The sequence below is a fragment of the Lissotriton helveticus genome, chromosome 10 (genome assembly GCF_964261635.1).
Source record: "Lissotriton helveticus chromosome 10, aLisHel1.1, whole genome shotgun sequence".
Classification (NCBI taxonomy): domain Eukaryota; kingdom Metazoa; phylum Chordata; class Amphibia; order Caudata; family Salamandridae; genus Lissotriton; species Lissotriton helveticus.
In genome coordinates this window covers 425,308,335-425,331,661 of record NC_136071.1, presented here as the reverse complement: position 1 = coordinate 425,331,661, position 23,327 = coordinate 425,308,335, and the positions used below count along the sequence as shown (strand labels likewise).

General features: G+C 45.7%; 1 protein-coding gene and 1 long non-coding RNA gene across 7 annotated transcripts in view; one reads left to right on the top strand and one right to left on the bottom strand.

The window, feature by feature from the left end:
• Positions 1-23,327, top strand: part of UBN1 (ubinuclein 1) — an 810,192-nt gene that overhangs the window by 677,990 nt on the left and 108,875 nt on the right. For all 6 annotated transcript variants that reach the window (XM_078662914.1, XM_078662913.1, XM_078662915.1 and 3 more), the window contains 3 exons: positions 4,650-4,787; positions 4,881-4,931; positions 5,019-5,055. In XM_078662914.1, the coding sequence (XP_078519040.1) occupies positions 4,650-4,787; positions 4,881-4,931; positions 5,019-5,055 (226 nt within the window). The remainder of the gene's footprint in view (positions 1-4,649; positions 4,788-4,880; positions 4,932-5,018; positions 5,056-23,327) is intronic.
• The window catches only part of LOC144784250 (uncharacterized), a 497,620-nt gene that overhangs the window by 368,503 nt on the left and 105,790 nt on the right, over positions 1-23,327 (bottom strand). The gene's annotated exons all lie outside the window — the stretch shown is intronic.

The following is a 23,327-nucleotide window of genomic DNA, read 5'->3' as shown; positions in this document are numbered from 1 at the left end:
CTACCAGTTTAATTTCAATACAGAAATGCTCGGATTTGGTAGCAACTTCGTTGCTGACTGAAGGAATATAATTTCTGCTCAAGGATTGTCCTTCTTCCCTCCTCAAGCGTGTCAGTTTTCCGACGGCTGATCTGTTGCTATTGCAGCAACCTGACCGCCTGAGGATTTAACATTCTGAGGCTTCACCGGGTATTCACGTAAAAAATGACCTCTTTTCCCACAATAGAGACAGAGTCCCTGTTTCCTCCGATAATCACGTTCCTGGGGTGTAAGAGCGGTGCGGACTACTCCTATTTCCATGGGTTCCGAGGTGGCAGCCCTATGTTCTGTTGATCTTGAGGGCTCCACATGTAGAGGACCCCGCTCCCTCCTTTTATGAGCGCTCTTGCGTTCCTTCAATCTGTGGTCCAAACGCAGCGTCAATTCTATTACAGCGGTACAAGTCTTAGGCTGAGGGTCCACTTAGGCTATGACATCCTTTAAATCATCCCTTTGTCCCTGGTAGAATATTTTGGCTTGCTTAGATTCTGGCCAATCTGTTTCTGCCACCAATCTACGAAAGCAAAAACAACAGTTGATGGACAGAATGCAGAACAATGTCATACATTCACCCCAGTACAGAGATCTGGGCCTAAATCCATCATTTTTTTGCACTCTACACAACCCCAGTTCAGACATGGCCATATGCAAATCAGCCCTGACCCTGTGCCTCATGGGAACAGTCCAGCCCGAACTGCCAAGCCATGTCTTCCCTGGACCGGAATCCAGCATCCTAGGACCGGTTTCTGGCTATCAGCCGTCATCAGCTAGGATAGCTTGACTCCAGTGGTGTGGAGAGGACAGGACTCACGTCTGAGCATACCCTTCCCACTTGGGGTGACAAATGCAAAAACAACAGTTGATGGACAGAATGCAGAATATACCAAGAGATCTTTACCTTCTTGCCTTAGCTCTAGCAACTCTTTATCTGCAGAAGAGGTTTCCGCTCTCCGATCAAAGGTTTTTTCAAATTCATCTTTAAAAGTATCCCAGTCATGGAGAAGGGGATCCTCTCTTCTTACTATGGGCACTGCCCACTGGGCAGCTTCTCCGCCTAAATACGATATCAGAAAGGCCACCCTGGCCTGATTTGTAGCGAACATCTTGGGTTTACAGTGAAAATGAAGCATCACTTGAGTTAGGAACACCTGTACTTTATGCATATCCCCGTAATATCTGGAGGGGCCAATGGTATCTGGGAGGGGACTTCAACTACCAATGGACCTGGTTGGGGTAGAGAAGAGCCACCCGCATCAAAGGGGTTTCTCTGCAGGCGATCAACTCTGGCCTGAAGCAAAGCAGTCTCACTGCGTGAGGTAGCCAACTCATATTGAACTAAAATAAGTGCGGCTAATACATCGTCTAGGTTTGCCATTTTTGCTTCCACTTGATCGGGAGGAGATAAAACATGGGCTGATTATTCTGTCACGGCTCCAGGTTCTCCTCGGGATCAGGCCGATGCTCAATGGGGTCCACCTCTCGACAGTCCCAAGTCCGGATGGAATAAATCCTCTCGGATTAGTGGAATGGTCAAGCGGGGGAAGGAAAGGGTAGGAACAGCAGGGAGGGAGATCTAGGAATAAGCAAAACGATAAACAGGTATTATGGTGATATACTATTCTCACTAACACCATCTAACCAACAGTATTCACAATGACCACTCTATGGCAATGGTGGTGGTATGACTACCTGTAAAGTAAAATAAGGTTGGCTGTAATGGAGGGGAAGATCGGAGGGGAAGTCACCAGGTATCAGCCCCAATCTAATACAATGAAATAATGAGTTAATTTGTATACATAACATAAGGAAGCATTCTTATTCAGGACCTCTCCAACCTGTTTGTATTTATACCTGAAAAAGACTCAGGCTTGATCCTTACTGAACGATATCAGTTAGCCCAGGATCCCCCCCAACAGATCTCCCCTAGAGACAAAAGATAACACAGCACTGGATTACTGTAAGTTCCACGGATGAGTATCTCAATAACCAAAGTACTGGACGGAACGACTCTAATCCATGAGTCGATATAGTATGACCCGCATTATTGCTTCATAAGGCAAGGTACTGATTCAACAGGGTTATCTGATTTAAGTACACAGCTTTGCACGCAAAGTATGCTCTCACAGTTAAGTTCACTATGGAAAACACTCCACTTGAGATGCCAGGAAACAAAAGGTCTTTCTTCTGCATGAGACTGCGTAGAGAAGGCGTGTCTCGTCCAACAGGAGAACGCAGATAATAGCCGACAAAACTCTTCCTTCTCCCCTCAAGAGATCGCTTAGCAATGCGCGTGTCTCACCAACGGGAGAAGGCAGAAAAGAGCGTAGTAGGCAAAACTCGTCCTTCTCCCCGCAAGAGACCACTATGTCATACGCGCATCTCACCAACGAGAGAAGGCAGGAATACAATACACGTTAGGATCCGTGATCCTCTGGAGAGGTACAAGGCAGATACAAGAGGGTGGTGCTACCGCACCCTTACCATCCGGAATATGCAGCAACACAGGATACGGCAAGAATAATCGGCGTCCTCGTCCGGGCGCCATCTTGTCTTATGCAATGCCGATTGCTTACGTCAGAGGCATGTTTGCGTCAGTGCGACCTCAGGCAACGTGTGCACGGCATGACGTGAAATGTAGTTTCCTTCCCCCGTGACGCTCCATGAAGCTTGCTGTTCTATTTCCCCATATGTGCCCTGACATCCACTGGGCCATGACTCCTTGGCCTGAGGCTAAATCAGGTTGCCTGAAAAATAAGGGGAAAAAGTCCATCTCGCCCCATGTTGCTTCAGCCCTATTCTCTGTGCACAAGGGTGACCTTGTCCCTAATGCTAGCAAGGAAAATGTATCCCATCCCTTTTTGCTAGTAAGACAGCCACAATTGTGGTGTGGTGGCCCCTCACAACCCTGGCATCCGTGCCGCTGCACTTGCTGCACTAATGGCCCTTTAAAAAAAGAAAATTACTCCCCACCTATCTCAAGGCCTCTCTCTGAGCAAGCTGTATCCGTCATTTGTAAACTAAACAATTACCCCCATATATCGCCCCTTCCTCTGGGCCATCTCTTCGGCACTATTCAGAGATCGTACTACTTTGCTCTTTCTCCTGGGACATTCCTCTGCGGCCCAAGGAGCCGTGATGATCAGAGCTCTGCATCTAAATGTGACTCTGCTGACCTCCTCCCTGTCATCCCCTCGGTTCACCTTGATAGACAGATCGATGTAAACAGAGGTCAAAGTGGATGGGATCTATAGGGCCTCACATGCCCATGCTTTTTTAATTTTAGAAAAGCAGTTCCCATACTTATGTTAAAAACAACCATCCCTGAAGAGTTAAAACAGCCCTTGAGATTTCTTTACAGTTATAGTTAATTAGTAATGTTTTTCTTTTTTACGTTTAAATTATTTTATTTCAAATGTTTATTATTTTTTGTGATTCTTGTAAAGTAGATATTTTTAATTTAGGTTTTAAAGTTATAAATTGTTTTCAATTTGGAAAATGTAATATTTTTAAAGTTAATATAGAGTTTAAAGTTAATATTATATCCAATAGTTACAATTCTATATGCTCACCTATTTTATCTTGAGATTGTTGTGTTCTATATTTTGTAGTTAATATTTTTGACTTTACATATTTAATCATACAACCTTGCTGTTATGTCTGTAGGTTTCAACTCCTTAATGTCGATCTCTTAATGAATAGTGATAGGAATCTAGTATCACTATCAGGGGTTTCTTCTTGACTTGGCCAGCTTTTATCAAAACAATAGCACCACGGACTGGGAATTCAAATTTACCCATTTTTCCATATTCGTTTAATATGATTTCTGTAACTTCTGTGCTACCTTTCAAAAATCTTGCAATCTGTGTTCTCGACCGGCTAGTTAAATGTGAGGAATTAAATACGGGATCTCACCTTGGTACTCTTATTCGTTTTACAGTTTTGTACACAAGAGTGGGGAGGGCCTTGTTCCAGCAAAAAGACATAAACCCTCGAAGACATGATCTCTTATTTTTAGAGAAGCAAAGTAACCTCACCATGATGGGTTTGTTGGCCTTTAGGGCCTCTGGCTTTCGGTACCAAGGTTTCTCCAGTGCCTTGGTCTGCAATGGGAGCTCCACCAATGCATTTGTAGGACCACTGGATTCAAGAGAAGGAGCATTAGTCCCTTCATGCATCAGTACAGATGAGACTGCCGGAGGCTAACGGGCCATAGAGATCAACATACTGTAATAGCCTCTTTAACGAACCAAGATTCAAACATCTTTGTAAGACTCATTTGGTTAATTACAATAGAAGTGCAAACCTGAGCTATATTGATATTTGTGATATGTGAGCCCAGAGTTTAATTCCACTTGCTGCTTGTTTCAAAGGGACTAAAGTAAGGACTCTAAGTGGGATATTTTGTGGAGTCTCAGTGTGAGCATAGTTGCCCATGTTCAGTATTTTTTGTTTATTTAAAAACTTTGATTGCTGTCTAATTATCGGACATGTCACTTAAACGACTGAAGTTGTACCTTTCGCAGAGTTACTAACATTTAATCATTCTTCTACATGCATGTCACAAGATCACCTTCATTTCACTTCTATTTTTTTCTTGTTGTTGCTGACAGAGTACTGCTCTCGCGTGTAGTGAAGTTGAAAGTTGATTGCTTTGAGATAGGGAAAAGCAAATCCATAGAGCACTACCTGAAAGCTTTTTTGGATGCTGAGGTCAAGCCTCTGTGGCCCAAAGGTTGGATGCAGGCAAGGTGAGTACTTGGTATCGAGAGCCAGATCTGTATGTGAGAATGCCACATGTTGGAGAGGTATCCACTGCTTATTGTCCTTTATGTATTTTTCAGGACATTATTCAAGGAGAGCAGACGAGTCACTTCTCATCCAGCATTGAAGAAGTGAGTATTGCTTTTGCCCTTTTTAGAAATCTGGTGTATCTGTTACTTACCTGTTAACCTGCTCATGTGCTCTTTTCTTCACTGCAGGGCCAGGAAGAAAGTTATGACTGTCGAAAAAACAAAGGTTGGTGTCTGGCTTAGGCTTTTATGTTATAGTCCCAATAATTGTCATTTAATACTAGCCTGTGTGTACCATACTGATTAAGAAGAATGAGCTTCCACTATCTCCATCTGTGTGAGATTCTGCAGCTAGACATTGTAGGTCTTAAATGACACCTCCTGGCTTATTCCTTTGATTTGTTATTGTCTGCATTCAGAACGGTTAGTTAGATATTTCTTGATTTAAAGATGGGCACATGTATAAAGGTTCTGAGAGGAAAGCCATTAAGAAGTAAGACAAATATTAAAAACAAATATTGATAGATTCTATTTTGCATGTTCGTGGAAACCCTGGACTACTAAAAAGGAAGTTGTGAAAATCATTTTGGACTGTGGTTAGTTAGGCAAATTATCCAGTATTTGGGTATCTTTCATAGATTCACATGCCTGAATCATTTCCTGTTGTCAAGATGGGAGCCCCACTGTAAAATATTCAAGCAGTGCTTCAAATATTTCATAGGCTGTAATGGCCCTAAGCCATATCAATAGTAGACTGTCTATGACCTTTCATAAAAAGGACCTAATGTTGGAACCCAGCTAACCAGCTGCACCCTCTAGAACACTCTCAACTGAGGCGGATTCTCTCAGATTTTCACAGCATTCCGTGTGGAAAGAAGTCTCCCTGAGTGCTACTCAGTTTTTCAACAACGTTTACAAATCTTGGCATATTGTCTGACAAGAAAGGTCTTTTCTGCCCATGTAAGACCTGTGGCAAGAAAATAGTCCATGTGGATGATGCACATAAGGAGTGTATTTACTGCCTTCACCCAAGGCATGATGTGAGAGAATGCAAAATTTGCTGTACCTTTTTGTCTAAAACCCTCAAGGATAGAGAGGAAAGGTTGTTGCTGTGGCTTCAAACCATGAAGCACCAGACGCCTTCTTCAGAGGAGGAGAGTGAGAGATTCTCCACATCTCATAAAAGGGCCATAACTAAAGACAGTTTCTCAGGAGAAGGTAGGAAACATCATAAACATTCCCAGGACACCAAGAGCCCAAAAAAAAGACAAAGGAGCTAAACACTCCTCAGAACCACTCCTCAGAAGCGGTGCTGTCTGTGCCTTCTACACCATCTAGAAAAGAAGGAGATCACTGAAAAGCCTCCTCTTCAGATCCTGTGGGGCAGAAATCTCTTTAAAAATCATCGCTGACGACGTTCCCTCACTTATCGACAACAATGAGTGTTACATCGTCGATGCCGTGGTCGATGGCAGCAGTGACGACTACGGCAATCCAGACTCCGGTATCATTTAGGAGAGTATCCAGATGCCCATCGATGGCGAGAACTCCATCGTCGTCAAAGACCATCGATGCTCCCCCGTCAACTAAGATTCCGTCGGCAAAGATCCCGTAGACGACAACTGCACTTCTGTTGACGACGACACCGATGACGATTGTACCGTCGACGACGACACCTTCGACGAGGGTTACTCAGGTTACCAGAGTGACCAAGACTTTCCTACGTCCAGCCATGCAGGAATACAGTAAGGCTTCACCTTTATTCCCATCGTATCTACTAGAGGGCTAGGTGGATGATGATGATGATAATGAAGATGATGGTCTTTATGGTGTGGCTCGCAGTCCATCTGAGCTCCAAGTAAAATGTCACGACAGTGACAAAGAAGAGGATGAAGGCTACCATGAAGAATCGCAATACTATCAGCAGGGATATATGGCTCAACGTCACTGTTACCATTCATACAGTTTTCAGCCAGAGCCGCGCACCTGGGAAATGGCCCATCTGCCATTGTCACTTATACAGGATCTGCAGGGTATGTTGGCAATTACCAGCAGCAGTTTGCGCCGCAACAGGATCAGCCAGACAGGCCGATACCTCAAACAGATCCTCCAGGTACACCAGTTGTTCAGCCACCAACAACATCGGTAAATGTTCCTGATCCCGGGCCAACTGACCCTGGCGCACTGATGCGTCCTCTTCAGATGAAGATAGCGATGAATGTGAGCTGCCGGATCCAATCTCTGCTCCGGATACTTGGGAGGATTATATTATACCAACACCCTCCCCATCTCCCATCAGATTCTCCTCCACAGAATGCAGAATGCAGCCAACAAGTTTCATCTGCTTATTATGGTCAAGCTGATCGAATGCTTTTTATATGATTTTAAAGAGGAGACCAGGAAATTGGCGCGCTCCATACCAATTATAGATCATAAATGACAGGAAGGCATCAAAATTATGAAGACACCAGCAACCGTACCACCGGCGCACCCTTGTATTGGGAAGAATTCAAAGGCGCCAGAGGATTCTCCATCTTGCCTCATTGGGCACCCCAAACTGGACTCGGTCATCTCTCAAGACGTTCCAGGAACCCTCTACCCCTATCACTTCTCCTCGTGATAAGGAAGGGCGCATGATGGATATTCTAGGGAAGCGTTTCTCTTCTATGGTCGTAGTTATAATCTGGGCAGCAAATGCTTTGGCCATCATCAGCCGCTACAACCACCAGATGTGATCAGATATGGCAGGTTTAATAGACCTTATACCTGACGACAAGAGGCGGGAAGCACAGAAGATACTTTTAGAAGTAGAGCATGCAACTTTGAAAACCATTGACTGTACCCATGGTGTAGCCAATACTGGCGTTTGATATCTTACTTAAAATGATTACCTATTATGTATTACCCATTATGTATTACCATTACCCATCATGTAGCCAATACTGGCGTTTTATATCTTACTTAAAATGCACACCTTTGCTTGCTATCTGTTGCTAATGTACATATTTGTATAACTCTATAAGTTAAACACTGTTTTAATTGTTGTGGTAATGTTATTCTACTAAACACTTCATTGGATAAATCTTAAATATTATAGTATGTTATTGCTGCATGTTTCGTTTCTATGCATCTTTTTAAAAGCTGTCCAGAATTTGAGAGAGTATATACATTGTTACAAATGTCACTGTTATATTTCAGTAACTTGGGGGTGTTATGCCTTACATGTCTCCCTCCTTTCTCTAATGACAGTACAATTTTGGGGACTGCTTGCTATTCTGATTCAGGCATGTGAACCTATGAAAGATACCCCAATACTCAATAAGAAAATAAGTTACTTACCTGTAACTGCGGTTATCCAATATTGGTATCTTCTGTAGATTCACATGCAACCTACCATCCTCCCCGTAGAGGTAGTTCTCTTTAATTTTTGGGATTCTTACTTCCCAATTGTGCTTAGAATATCTGAGAGAATCTGTCTCTGCTGAGAGTGTTCTAGAGGGTGGTGGGTTCCAACAGTAGGTGCTTTTTTTAAAAGGACATAGATAGGCTAGTATTGACATGGCTTAGGGCCATTATAGCCTATGACATTTTTGAAGCACTCCCATCTGAACCTCGGGAAATGATTCAGGCATGTGAATCTATGAAAGATACCAATACTGGATAACCATAGTTACAGGTAAGTAACTTATTTTCTTTCTGTATTTGATTGCAATATGACCTTCTGTTTATACAGGTAGAGTGTACCGAGTAGGACAATCATGCTGCAAATGACATCAATAAAAGATACTGCATGCTACCTATTTATTTTCCCATCTGTCAGGAAACTTCCCAGCATTTGTAACTGAATAACTAATATCCAGTGGCACTGCCTATAAGTATAGAAGGAGTAGGCTTTAGCAGTTGGATACCTGTGATGCAAAGATTCTTACACACTGGCTCCCATATCTGTTGGAAGTGGAGTACTAAGTGCCTCTTAAGGAATCATATTCCATTGAAGTTCGGTGAGGTTGTGGTCATGGCGTCTACGCCTCTATTACAGGCTCTTAATTATGCATTAATAAATTTAATGGCATCCTGAAATAAAATTAAGTTGTAATAAATAAAAAAAATAGAAAAAACGATTTCCAGATAGGATACAGTGAATTGAATCTGTCTTTTTAAGATCACCATCCCTGCAACAGATGTAGTCCCTCTGTTCTACTGTGTTGCTCAACCAGAGTGGGTCCCGGGCCTTTTTGTCTTGTTTTAGCTCTTGTGTTAGCCCAATTCATGATGGCCTTCCTTCCCCCCAACTGTTTTTCTGCAGTAACCTTTGTGTCCTTTTATTATTGTTTCTTTTGGTTCTGATAGAGACTTTTAGCCACAGATTTCTTACTTTAGAATAATCCTCTGGCATCAGACGGGATCTTGACTTTTTTTGTGATTAGTAGCCATGCATGTTGGTAAGTGGTGTCATTCGTCTCCGCTTGGCATTGGCATCGCCGTCCACGCTGTATGTGATGTGAACAGTACCTATATAGGCACCACCCTAAAGCAATGACATAATTTCTTTTCTTTTCGTGCCAGTTAATGCAGACCTAGGGAAGTGCTACCCCAGCCATTTCCTGACTGACCTATTTTTTTGACCCTTTTGTTGAAGGTTTTTGAGACTTTTTCTCCTGGTGTGGCAGGGTTTTCCACGAGGAAGGCTGATTTCAAGCCCTGTGGCGCCTGTCACCGACAAATGTCGGTGACAGATCCACACCGTGTCTGCCTTTGGTGCCTCGTGAGTGGCATTGGCATCGTCATCCACGCTGTATGTGATGTGCACAGTACCTATATAGGCACCACCCTAAAGCAATGTTATAATTTTTTTTCTTTTCGTGCCAGTTAATGCAGACCTAGGGAAGTGTTACCCCAGCCATTTCCTGACTGACCTATATTTGACCCTTTTGTTGAAGATTTTTGAGACTTTTTCTCCTGGTGTGGCAGGGTTTTCCACGAGGAAGGCTGATTTCAAGCCCTGTGGCGCCTGTCACCGACAAATGTCGGTGACAGATCCACACCGTGTCTGCCTTGGGTGCCTCGTGAGTGACTATGATGCCAAGACCTGGTCAGTTGTTGTGCAATGCGCCCAAAGGCCTTAAGTGACAAGTCCGTCAAGCTCCTTGTTGCTCGATGTGCGACACAGTGACAGTCTAGATCCCGGTCAAGAGGAAGTCCCAGGATCCATTGCAGACACACTCCAATCGCTCGTTGTCGCAGTTGAAGTTGTCCAAGTGTTCATGCAAGCCCCACAAGCAGAAGAAGAGCAAGACATCGAAGACGTCTTTGAGTTTGCCCCATCCGTCAAAGCCATTCGACAAGATGAGGTAGCATCAGCATTTGATTCTGGCACCATGGCTGAACATGTGCCATCTCTGCACCTCTCAGCGTTTCCAGGAGCTGGGGCAACCCTGCCCAACTCCATGAGTTTTATGAGGCCATTCACCTCTCATTTGGGTGGTCCATCCATGCTGGAGTGCCTCCAAGCCATGTGGGCTTGGGGGGGGGCTACTGGTCTTCTGCCAGAGGGTTAGCCCCGGCCACCCTCTTAGATTCATGGAGGTATCCGTACCAGCACCTGTCGAGCCACCTCTACCTTCCTTTGTGCCGACATCCACTGTTTATGTCCCCGAAGCCGCTAGTGTTTAACGACCGTGCAGTCCTCATTCTTATCCGCGGCTCTGATACGGAGCCGAATGGGCATCATCTGACGCCAATCCGGCCCCAGACCATCCAGGTCGGAGCCTGTGCCTTATTCCTTTGGGCTTGAGAACCAAAAGGGGATAGGTCCATAAACACGTAGTGGGGGCTAGACCTTATATTTAAATTGCAAAAACACACAGTGCCCACACCACAATTACTCATTCAATATTCAAGAAGGGTAAGAAATCAGTTTATTGTGACCACCCTTAGACAGCATTACTCAGTGTCTATCATTTTATGCTTTTTTCAAATTTTCAAAAAATCATAACAGAATAAAGGACTACGTATTGGAATATTTACAAGACTGCAGTCTTTCTTGGGTGGAATAAATTGTCAACTTCACGACACTAGGACCGGCTGGTCCAGTATTTAAGCGTTTACAAGCTATTAATTTGCTTATACCCCCTTGGAAATCATTTTTCTTCATGTTTTTATTGTAATATTTGTTGGTTGTGATGTAATTATAATTTTTTGTAATGTTTGATACATAAACGTTTTTTTGTGTGTAAATAATGTTTGTTTTTTGATGTATGTACAAAGTGTATTTAGTCTTGTAAATATTCCAATACGTAGTCCTTTATTCTGTTATGATTTTTTGAAAATTTGAAAAAAAACATAAAATGATAGACACTGAGTAATGCTGTCTAAGGGTGGTTACAATAAACTGGTTTCTTACCCATCTTGAATATTGAATGAGTAATTGTGCTGTGGGCACTGTGTGTTTTTGCAATTTATTCCTTTGGGCTAGCACTTGAGGATGTCTGGGAGGAGCCTCTAGACACTGATGATTACCAGCCAAAGATGTCACTGAGGACAGCTGGTGTGAGGACCTGGCGGATGCCGGTGGACTCAATACATCTCTAGATACTGGCTTGGTTTAGTAGTAGTACTGACAATACTTTATTTGGTTATTGTAAACCATCAAAGTATGTACACACAGGAAAAATCACAGGAAAAATGAAAATGAAACATAAAAACACAAATGTACAGTATCAATTCATTCATACTTCATCTTGGCCCTGAGAATATATACATTTTCTGGTCTATCCTAATCTATACTATAATCTATGCAAAACACAATCTCCAATTCCTTAGCGAGGTAAAGCATCGATTGTAGCATACTAGAAGTTTTTAAGACAACAGTTTAGCCGAGATGGTGTGGGGTAGAACTGGGTAAAAAAAAAATATACCCGGGACAGTGCAAATTACAGTCAACAGTCATGTGCAAAAGGCAAAAAGTTACAATTGCAGTTTTCCGTTAAAATTCTCACAATTTAGAAATATATGAATACTGTTAGAAATGGGGGTCTCTAGTTGGCCAGGGCTTGCACCTTTGTCCAAGTAGGGACCCTTCTTCCTAGTCAGGATAAGGGAGTTACACTCCTAAAATAACCCCTGCTCACCCCCTTGGTAGCTTGGCACGAGCAGGCTTATCTTAGAAGCAATGTGTAAAGCATTTAAAAGTAACCAACAGTAATACAGTGTTAGCACTACAAAAGGACACCACACCAGTTTAGAAAACATAGGCAATATTTTTATAAACAAGACCAAAAACTATAAGAATCCACAATACAGTACTTAAAAATCTACAGTTATCAAAATACACTTTAAAAACAGTTCCTTGATGTCGAAAGCTCCGTCCGGGGCTATCACTGAGTCGTGAGCAAACAAATCCAAACAGTTCAGGCTGGTTGCGGAGTCGCGGACCAGCTTCGGCGTCGGGAAGACCCGCAAACAGTACCTGTTAGAGATGCAAGGCGCCGAGGCCCTTGAAGTCACTCGTGTTGGAGGTCGAGCTCCTTCCTGTTGGGATCATGAGCGCTGGTGTTGGCAGGCGTCCGGTGCTGTGGTGCGAAGTGCAACAGTGCGGCGTGTGGTGCCCTCAGGTCGCGGTGCGAGTAGCGGCTCGGTGGCAGCGTCAGATGGCGTAGTCGCGAGATCAGGGTCACGGTGCGAAGTGAAGGGGGTGCTCGTCACGGTGCTGCCAGGTCACATTGCAAGCAGCGGCGTCAGTTGCTGAAGCGCTGTCGTCGGCTGACGAACGAGAGTCGATGGTGTCGGCATCGGTAGGCCAAGGCTGCGGTGCAGGATGAGGGCGGTGCGTCGTGTAACTTTACGAGTGGTGCCCGCAAACCATGGTGCAAGCAGAAGGCATCGATTTCGGCGGTGTCGTGGAGAGCAAGGCGACGTCGTGAAGCGTGGCTGTGCGGAGTGCGGTGCTCACAGGTCGTGGTGCGAGCAACAGCTTGGTGGCGGCGACAGCAGGCATCGTCGGTGAGACCAGGGTCGCGGTGGCGGCGTCAGCAGGTGTCGTCGGTGAGTTCAGGGTCGTGGTGCGGCGTCGCGGGTGTGTCCTCTGTAGTACCTTCAGGACACGGAGTCGGCAGCGGCGTCGTAGATGTCGTTGAGCGTCTTTTCTTCTGTTGCAGCACAAAACATACAGTCCCCAGTGCTGAGGGCAGAAGAGCTCTACCTCAAGCCCTTGGAGAAACTCACAAAAGTAGATTGCAGAAAGTTCAGTCCAGTCCTTTCACTGCCCAAGACAGAAGCAGCCATTGTACGCCAACACAGCAAGGCACACCGCAAAGTGGTAGCCCCTCCTCACAGCTTCTTCAGCTCTTCTTATTGGCAGTCTTCTTGATCCAAAAGAGTTCTTAAGTTCAGGGGTCTGGGCCCCAGTATTTGTATCCAAAAATCCTTTGATCCACTAGGTAGATGGTGTCTTTGCCCAGCCAGAACCAGTTCTGCCTTCTCTGGTGTGATTTCCCGGCAGGGGGTGGAAACGGCATTGTCAGAGGCAGACCAGGCCATTTCAGGTGCAAGGAAATCTCCTCCCTCTTCCCCCATCGCCGCCCAGGTCTATTCAGCCCTTTTCTTGACCTATCTAGACTATCGGGAGCCACCCTTGCTTCCTAGCCATCTGTCGTCCAAAACCCAGACAGGCAATCCACATTCCAGAGAGACACACGAAATGACTGAGCAAGAAAATACCTACTTCCTAAAAGTGGTATTTTCAAACACAGAATGTAAAATCACCTTTACTAAAAGATGCATTGTTAGATTCTGAGTTCAGGCATACTAAATGTTATTTTCCCACCTAGTTCCCAGGGCCAGTAATGTTTATAAGGTGTTATAAACAAACTTCCCATTCTGTCCTAGGGGATACAGGTAGCCTTGCAATAGTGAAAAACGAAATGGGCTGTAATTCACTATCAGGACATGCCACGCACACCAGGGCATGTCCTACCTTTCACATACACTGCACCCTTCCCACAGGGGTACTTTGGGCCTACCTTATGGGTGCCTGACATGTAAGAAAAGGGAAGGTTAGGGACTGGCCAGTGTGTGCACGGGCCAAGTCGACACCTTTTCCGGGCTACTCACGTGGGTGGCACAATCAGTTCTGCAGGCCCATGCGTAGCATTTGACTCCCAGGCCCTAGCACACTCAGTGCACTTTACTAGCGTGAAGCGTGGCTCAGTGGTTAGAGGCGGCAGACCCGGAAGCTGAGATCGGCCATGGACCAGGGTTCGATTCCCCGCTTCGGCGGGTCTCGGGCTCAAAATTCCACGGACTCGACAATTCTCGCTCCGGTGCCTACTCGACTCACAGGGTCACACTCTGCGACTCTGGGCAATAGCTTGCTTAATCTCCACTATGGCCCCTCGCGGCGGGATGCCTGGCTTTCACCTTGTGGATACCCTGCCGGGGTATCTCACAGGGGAATACCAGGACGGGTTCCCTAAGCAAGCGCCTTGAGACCTTCGGGTGATTCGTGCGCTATATAAGTCGAAATACATTTACATTTACATTTACTAGGGGCTGACAAGAAAAACATACAGCCAATCTTGGAAACACCAATCCATAACATACTTTACCACAGGAGCACTTGCACTTTACCACTGATCAGCAGTGCGAAAAGTGCACAGAAACACTACGCCAGCAAAAACAGAGTCAAAATCGGAAGGGCAGAAAGCAAAAACGAAGGGGACACAAGCCGAAAGATGCCAAGTCTAACGAATATGATAGATAAAAACGTAAGAAATTAAAATGTTCTAAAGGTTCTGAAGAAATAGGCACAAGCACTACATAACTGCTTTTAAAATGTTGCTTCTCTTCTACCAGATTGCCTGTAGGAACCTACTTACTGCAAATACAATTTTGGGAGCGGTATTGCTTTTTAGGATCCTGAAGCCTGCCAGGTGTCTAGTTCTTCCCATGTCTCGACAAATTAGGCAAATCCATTTGCGGTGGGAATTGTAATACTCCGGCCCTAAAAAATGTGTGTATCTCATTCTCATCGCTCAAGCCGCACGCTAGACAGATGGTAGAATCTTGTTCCTGGCGTTATTTATGAGTAAACCATCATAATGGGAGGGTCCCTAGGCTAAGGCGGATATACCGACTCTTGGCTAAAAGGGGAAGATATTAAACCTAGAAATTGCTAAAAAAAAACAAAAACAGGGAGGACTTGAAGTCTAAAAACAGATTGGTCAGGGGGCCTTCTGAGCTATTTATTAAATAGCCATCATTAATGTAAGCTGAATAGTGTACTTTCAAGACCCTAAGGTCTGCTTTATAGATTGCAGTTGGCTCTGCTGGATAACTTTGTAAACCCAATTTCCCTAACCAAACACTAACAAATTTAACCCAAGGAAGGGTCCTAGCTCCTTAAGCTTTTAATAGGTCTATAAGAGAATCTTTGTAATCTTTTAACTTAGGTGTGGTCTAAAGTTGGACCAAATACACAAAAAATGTATACAGCCAAATCTGCAATTCTTTTTAATCCCACGTCAAATTATAATGGGATAAGGGGTAAGCAAGTTGTGACAGAAGTCAGCTTCCTAATGAATTTGTTTTTAGCTAAGGTTAGAGAATGAGTATCAGCACAACCCCAGATCTCAGCACCATAAAGTGCCATACCTTGAACCTTGGCAAAATGAATTTCCAGAGCTGGTGAAACTGCGCAAGATATCGTTTGCTTGTGCAATCTAATAATAGCATTGGATCTATGCTGAACTACAAGAGTACTCCTATTTGTCCTGACCACTTGAAGTTCTCTATAAATCCCACCTCTAAGTACTCAAAGTTATGTACCCTTTCTAAAATCTCACTACCAACGTGAATGTTTGAACTTGTATTTGTTCCCTCACCAAACACCATATATTTGGGTTTGTTTACATTTAATTCCAAGATCCTAGATCTACAAAAGCATAAAAATGTATCAATTAAAATTTGAAGCCCCATAGATGTCTTAGAAATAAGAAGGGAATGGTCATCAAATAAAATAATTGGTACCTTTCTGGTATTCAAAGATGGGGAATCGTTACTACAATTTTCCAAAATGTCCACAACATCATTCATGTATAAAGAGAACAGTGTTGGTGCACGAACGCATCCCTGGTACACACCACACTCATTGGGGATGCGTTTGGTCAGTTCTCCGTTTGGGCCCCATCGAACTTGGGCATCATTTTCTTTGTGGAGTTTACTTATGAGTTGAATAAGATTACCTGAGGCCCCCATGTTTGTCAAAACTCACCATAAATTTGTGCGAGGAATAAGATCAAACGCTGCTCTTAACTCTACAAATGCCACGTAGCGCTTTTGGTGCTGTAATTAAACATATTTCCAATATAAGATAGCAAACCTAAAAATCTGATCGATTGTACTGACTTTTGCCCTAAAGCCAGTCTGGAGAGGGGACATAATTTTGTTTGAGTCTACCCAATCTTGATATTTTTCTAAAATTTGTTTTGCAGAACATTTTTGGGCCTTGTCAATTAAACTGATCGGTCTGTAATTAGAAGGGTCACTTGCATCACCATTTTAAAATATTGTTATAATTGCAGCCCCTCGCCAAGAATCAGGCAGTTTACTCCCTGCCACTATTGCATTTGATAGTAGGTTTAAATAGATTGACCATATTTGAGACTCTGTTTTATATAGATCTCTAGGGCCTATATAAAATAAAAATGTGTCTGAGCCTGGTGCCGTGGCAGATTTTAAGGAATCAATAGCTCTATTTATATCTTCATGATTAAAGACAACAGGAGCAATAGCTTCTACAGGATCTATAATATCTGTCTTTATAGGGGCATTCAAGCTGCTTTTTATCATCTGATAATTGCAATTTTTAGAGGCATAAAGAGTAGAAAAGTGTGCCACCCATTTATCAGGCGAAATATTGTAATAATAGGTTTGCACACTTTCAGTTTTAGTTTGAGGCACTAAACGCCGGAAAGACCTATTGTAATTTATTTTACTAGCAGCTAACAAATTGTGCCAGAGTTTTCGTCCCAATTCCTTTTCACCTGGTTCGATGGAGCCTTATAAGTGTGTCTAGTTTTATTAATTAAGCCAGCCTTAATGAACTCTTAGCTGATTTACATGCATGGTCAAACCACTTTGACCTCTTGGCTGAATTTAGTTTTACGTGAGACACATCCTTGTAAAAAATCTTTTGCATCTTTCCGAACAACTGGTTGTGTACATTTAAGATAGGAATTTCAGCTTCACTAAGTCCCACGTATTCTACTAGATACACAAAGTATAGACCATAAATCTGTGCCATGTAACATAGCAACGGTTGTTGGTTACAGAGAGGGCTGGACCTATGGTGTGACCAGTATTATCTTCTTGCTTCAGAGATTTACCCATAACTGTCAGAATGCATTACCACTTTGATGTCGACTAAAAGTGAACATAACCTCACATCTATGAGAACATAATTAATAACACTGGTACACAATCCTCTCTAAAAAGTTGGTGCTCTGTCTGGGTCAGAGAAGGTACACCCGTTGCATGCCTTGAGTCCCCTGCTAACCGTTAAGGAGGCTAATTTGAGTGCAAGGGTGGAAACCTTTTTCCATGGAAGTCCTGTCAATATGTGGAGGGTTCATAAGAGGTATTAAAATCCCCTGCCACTATGATTTTTGTATTAGACTGTAGTTTAATTTAATTGAATTTAATCCATTTGTAAAGCCCATGGTTACACCACCGGTGTGTCCCCACACTCAAACAGACAGCTAAAGAGTAAAAGAGACAAGTCAAGTCAAGTCAAGTCAGAATTTATATAGCGCACTACATACCCATAGGGTCTCAAGGCGCTTGAGGAAGGGGGGGGGGAGGTTTACTTATCGAATATCCATGTTTTAAGTTGTTTTCTGAAGGCTAGGTGGTTTTGAGTAAGGCGGAGGTGGATGGGAAGGGAATTCCAGGTCTTTGCCGCTAAGTAGGAAAAGGATCTTCCTCCCATGGTGGCTTTGTGGATGCGCGGAACAGCGGCGAGGGCTTGGTTGGACGAACGCAGCTGGCGGGTGGGGGTGTAAAAGGAAAGGCGCGTGTTGAGACAATCAGGTCCAAGATCGTATAGGGCTTTGTGTGCGTGGGTGAGGAGACGGAACGTTATTCTCTTGTTGACGGGGAGCCAGTGAAGGTCTTTCAGGTGAGCGGAAATGTGGTCTGTGCGGGGGATGTCTAGTATGAGTCTGGCTGAAGCATTTTGGATGCGTTGGAGTTTTTTCTGTAGTTTCGCGGTGGAACCGGCGTAAAGGGTGTTTCCGTAGTCCAGACGGCTTGTAACCAGTGCGTGGGTGACCGTTTTTCTTGTTTCGGTGGGGATCCAGTGAAATGTTTTTTTGAGCATGCGTAGGATGTTGAAGCATGAAGATGAGACGGCGTTGACTTGTCTGGTCATCGAGAGTGAGGACTCCAGGATGATGCCCAGGTTCCGTGCGTGGTCCGTCGGTATGGGGGCTTTTCCTAGGGCCGTTGGCCACCAAGAGTCGTCCCAGGCGGAAGGGGATGAGCCTAAGATGAGGACTTCCGTTTTGTCCAAGTTCAGTTTCAGACGGCTGTGCTTCATCCACTCGGCTACTTCTTTCATCCCTTCGTGTTGGTTGGTTTTGGCGGTGGTTGGGTCTTTGGTGAGTGAGAGGATCAGCTGAGTGTCATCAGCGTAGGAGATGATGTTGAGGTTGTGTTGACGTGCGATGGTTGCGAGGGGGCTCATGTACACGTTGAAGAGGGTGGGGCTGAGTGATGATCCTTGCGGGACGCCGCAGATGACTTCGGTGGCCTCTGACTTAAAAGGGGGGAGGCGGACTCTCTGAGTTCTTCCAGCGAGGAACGAAATGATCCAGTCCAATGCTTTTCCTTGAATTCCGATGTTTCTGAGGCGTTGTATCAGGGTGCTATGGCAGACTGTGTCGAAGGCTGCGGAGAGGTCAAGGAGGATAAGGGCGACTGTGTCTCCATTGTCCAGTAGTGTTCGGATGTCGTCTGTTGCTGCGATGAGGGCGTTCTCGGTGCTGTGTTTGGCTCGGAAGCCAGACTGTGAGCAGTCGAGTGATTTGTTAGTTTCGAGGAAGGTGGCGAGCTGATTGTTAATGGCTTTCTCAATGACTTTGGCAGGGAATGGGAGGAGCGAGATGGGGCGGTAGTTTTTGAGTTCGGTGGGGTCAGCTGTGGGTTTCTTCAGAATGGCGCTGAGTTTGGCATGTTTCCAGCTATCTGGGAAGGTGGTGGAGTTAAGGGAGAAGTTGATGACATCTCGGAGATGGGGTGCGATAATGGAGTCTGCTTTGTTGAAGATGTGATGGGGACATGGGTCTGTAGGGGATCCTGAGTGGATGGAGTTCATCAGGCGAATGGTCTCTTCTGTGGTGATTGGGTTCCATTCGAGAAGGATATTCGGAGGAGGTAACGGTTCGGAGGTGAGTGGGGTGGATTGGTTTACAGGTGTGTTGTCAAAGCTGTTATGGATGTCGGCGATTTTGTCATGAAAGAATGAGGCAAGGGAGTCGCAGAGGACTTGAGAGGGGGTGATGTCGTTAGAGCTGGCGGTGGGGTTGGTGAATTCTTTGATGATGTTGAAAAGTTCCTTGCTGTTGTGGGCGTTGTTGTCTAGTCGGTCTTTGAGCGCTGATTTCTTGGCTGTCCGGATTAGTTGGTGGTGTTTGCGGGTGGCGTTTTTTAAGGCGGCTTGGGTGATAGTGTTTGGGTCTGTTTTCCAAGTTTTCTCAAGGGAACGACAGAGCTTCTTGGATTTCTTAAGGTTATCGTTGAACCAGGGGGCGTTCTTGCTACCTTGCTTGGTTTGATGTTTTTTCAAGGGTGCTAATTTGTCGGCCGTTTGGGTTAACCATTGTGTGAGGTTGATGGCGGCTTGGTTAGGGTTCGTTGAATAGGCAGGGGGTTTATGAAGAAGCGATGTTGAGATCTGGTCGATGGTGATTTTGTTCCAATTTCTTCGCAGAGTTGGTTGAAGGTGGTTGTGAGTCGAGGTCTTATTGTAAATAAAGTGGATGCAGCTGTGGTCCGTCCAGTGGAGGGGGGTGGTATGAGTGAAGGAGATATGCTTGCTGGAAGTGAAAATAGGGTCGAGTGTGTGTCCTGCATAGTGTGTGGGGGTGTTAACAAGTTGTTTGAGTCCGAGATTGGCGAGATTGTCCAGAAGGGTGGTGGTGTTACTGTTGTTGCTCTTTTCCAGATGGAAATTGAGGTCTCCCAGTAGAATGTATTCTTCTGAAGGGAGGGCGTGTGGGGTGATAAAGTCAGTGATGTCTTCGCTGAATTTTGTACGGGGTCCTGGTGGCCTGTAGAGGAGGGTGCCCCTAAGAGTTGTCTTGGGGTCGGTGTGGATCTGGAAGTGAAGGTGTTCGGCGATAGCGAGGTTGTCATCTGAGCTGGTTGAGACGCGGATGGTATTCTTGTGGACGATGGCGATGCCTCCTCCTGTTTGGATGGGGCGGTCCTTACGGATGATCTTGTAGCCGTCCGGGATGGCTATGGTGATGTCTGGAGCTGAAGAGGCATTCATCCAGGTTTCTGTTAGGAAGGCGATGTCCGGAGAAATGGTGTCGAGTAGATTCCAAAGGTCGATGGCGTGTTTGTGAACCGAGCGGGTGTTGAGAAGGATGCATTTTAGGTGGTTGGTTTTGGCTCTCTGTTTGGTGTTTGTGGATTTGTTATGGGACTTGACGCAGGTAAATTTGCAGGAGTGGCAGGTGAAGGGTCCATGGGTGTGTCCTGGTGCTGCTTGGGCGCAGTTAGTGAGTCGGCCGGGGTTGAGTGCAAAGAGGGAGGAGGTGTCGTATGTAATGCGGGGAGGGTGGGTGAAGCGGGGACCAGGGGGTCTGGCTCTGGGCGCGGTCCAGGCGCGGACGGGCGTAGACGGGCTTACCTTTGGCGCACCTTCGGCGCGGCCGCAGCGCGTGGACGCTGCGCGTAGGTCCATCTGTCCATAAATGGAGTGTGGGGGGGCGGAGCGTGGGAGGGTCAGCAGCTGGGAGGCGGTAGCGGGGAGGAGGGGCGGGCCAGGGAACACCTAAACAAAATGGAGGGTCAAAGGGAGAGCAAGGCAGGGGCAGCAGATGCACCACGGCACCGGGGGCACAGACGAAGTCCCAGGAAGTAAATAAAGCCTCAGCAAGTGTCGCGCTGCAAAGTACAGCAGAGCGGGCTTGCAATTTCAGGTGAGGTAGTATGTTAAAAAATTGCGCTACGATGCAGCTCAGTTATAATGTAAATACACAATGAGCACAAATGCACAGCCAAATGCACACTACAGAAGCGCAATGCCAGTTAAATATAATGCGGGTAAAAATAAGCAATCCAGTTAACGATACCACCAGCAAGCCAAAGCACGAGCAGGAGCTGGGATCAGGGAGCGTGGGGGGAGCGACCGTGCTGGAGCAGGTCCAGGCGATCACAGCACGTCACAGGAGGTAGGGAGCCCTCTATTCGTGGGTGGGAGGGTCAGCAGCTGGGAGGCGGTAGCGGGGAGGAGGGGCGGGCCAGGGAACACCTAAACAAAATGGAGGGTCAAAGGGAGAGCAAGGCAGGGGCAGCAGATGCACCACGGCACCGGGGGCACAGACGAAGTCCCAGGAAGTAAATAAAGCCTCAGCAAGTGTCGCGCTGCAAAGTACAGCAGAGCGGGCTTGCAATTTCAGGTGAGGTAGTATGTTCAAAAATCGCGCTACGATGCAGCTCAGTTATAATGTAAATACACAATGAGCACAAATGCACAGCCAAATGCACACTACAGAAGCGCGATGCCAGTTAAATATAATGCGGGTAAAAATAAGCAATCCAGTTAACGATACCACCAGCAAGCCAAAGCACGAGCAGGAGCTGGGATCAGGGAGCGTGGGGGGAGCGACCGTGCTGGAGCAGGTCCAGGCGATCACAGCACGTCACAGGAGGTAGGGAGCCCTCTATTCGTGGGTGGGAGGGTCAGCAGCTGGGAGGCGGTAGCGGGGAGGAGGGGCGGGCCAGGGAACACCTAAACAAAATGGAGGGTCAAAGGGAGAGCAAGGCAGGGGCAGCAGATGCACCACGGCACCGGGGGCACAGACGAAGTCCCAGGAAGTAAATAAAGCCTCAGCAAGTGTCGCGCTGCAAAGTACAGCAGAGCGGGCTTGCAATTTCAGGTGAGGTAGTATGTTCAAAAATCGCGCTACGATGCAGCTCAGTTATAATGTAAATACACAATGAGCACAAATGCACAGCCAAATGCACACTACAGAAGCGCGATGCCAGTTAAATATAATGCGGGTAAAAATAAGCAATCCAGTTAACGATACCACCAGCAAGCCAAAGCACGAGCAGGAGCTGGGATCAGGGAGCGTGGGGGGAGCGACCGTGCTGGAGCAGGTCCAGGCGATCACAGCACGTCACAGGAGGTAGGGAGCCCTCTATTCGTGGGTGGGAGGGTCAGCAGCTGGGAGGCGGTAGCGGGGAGGAGGGGCGGGCCAGGGAACACCTAAACAAAATGGAGGGTCAAAGGGAGAGCAAGGCAGGGGCAGCAGATGCACCACGGCACCGGGGGCACAGACGAAGTCCCAGGAAGTAAATAAAGCCTCAGCAAGTGTCGCGCTGCAAAGTACAGCAGAGCGGGCTTGCAATTTCAGGTGAGGTAGTATGTTCAAAAATCGCGCTACGATGCAGCTCAGTTATAATGTAAATACACAATGAGCACAAATGCACAGCCAAATGCACACTACAGAAGCGCGATGCCAGTTAAATATAATGCGGGTAAAAATAAGCAATCCAGTTAACGATACCACCAGCAAGCCAAAGTAAGTTAGCAAGTTAGTAAGTAAGTTAACAAGTAAGCTAATAAGACCTAAGTTCTTTGGAGGAGACTAGTAAGCTGAAGAGAACAACCAAGTCTTCAGATGTTTGCGAAACCTGGTTTTGCAAGGCTCCATTCTTAGATCTTCCGGTAGAGTGTTCCATGTTTTAGCAGCGAGGTATCTAAATGAGAGTGCCCCTATTCTTGTTTTGTTGAATCTCTGTACGATTACCAGCGCCTTGTCTTTGGCTCTTAGGTCCCGGGAGGGAGTGCTTTGTGTTATTAAAGCACGTAGGTATGGTGGGCTTTTTTTTAACCAATATTCGATAACAGTAGCACATGGCTTTAGTATTAAATCTCTTTATTAACAGATTATAGCACATACATAAGTGACGCATAACCATCGTGCTCTGAACCCCCATTACAATACAAGCTACGAAGTTAAGGTAAGCAAACAGGCAAAGCTCTGTCTCACAATGGGATGAGTTCCAGTGATGTGTACATAGCAAAAGCATACAATCTGAAGTAAATATGAAAGAACCCCAAAACAACCACCACCCCAAACACCCCCAAACTCCCCATCTCCCACCCCCCTCCCTTGTTCCAAGTCCACTGTCCCTATCACTCAAATGTCCTGTTCCATTAGTCCTTCCCCAGGAGGTCCACATCAGACAAACGTAGTAGACGCA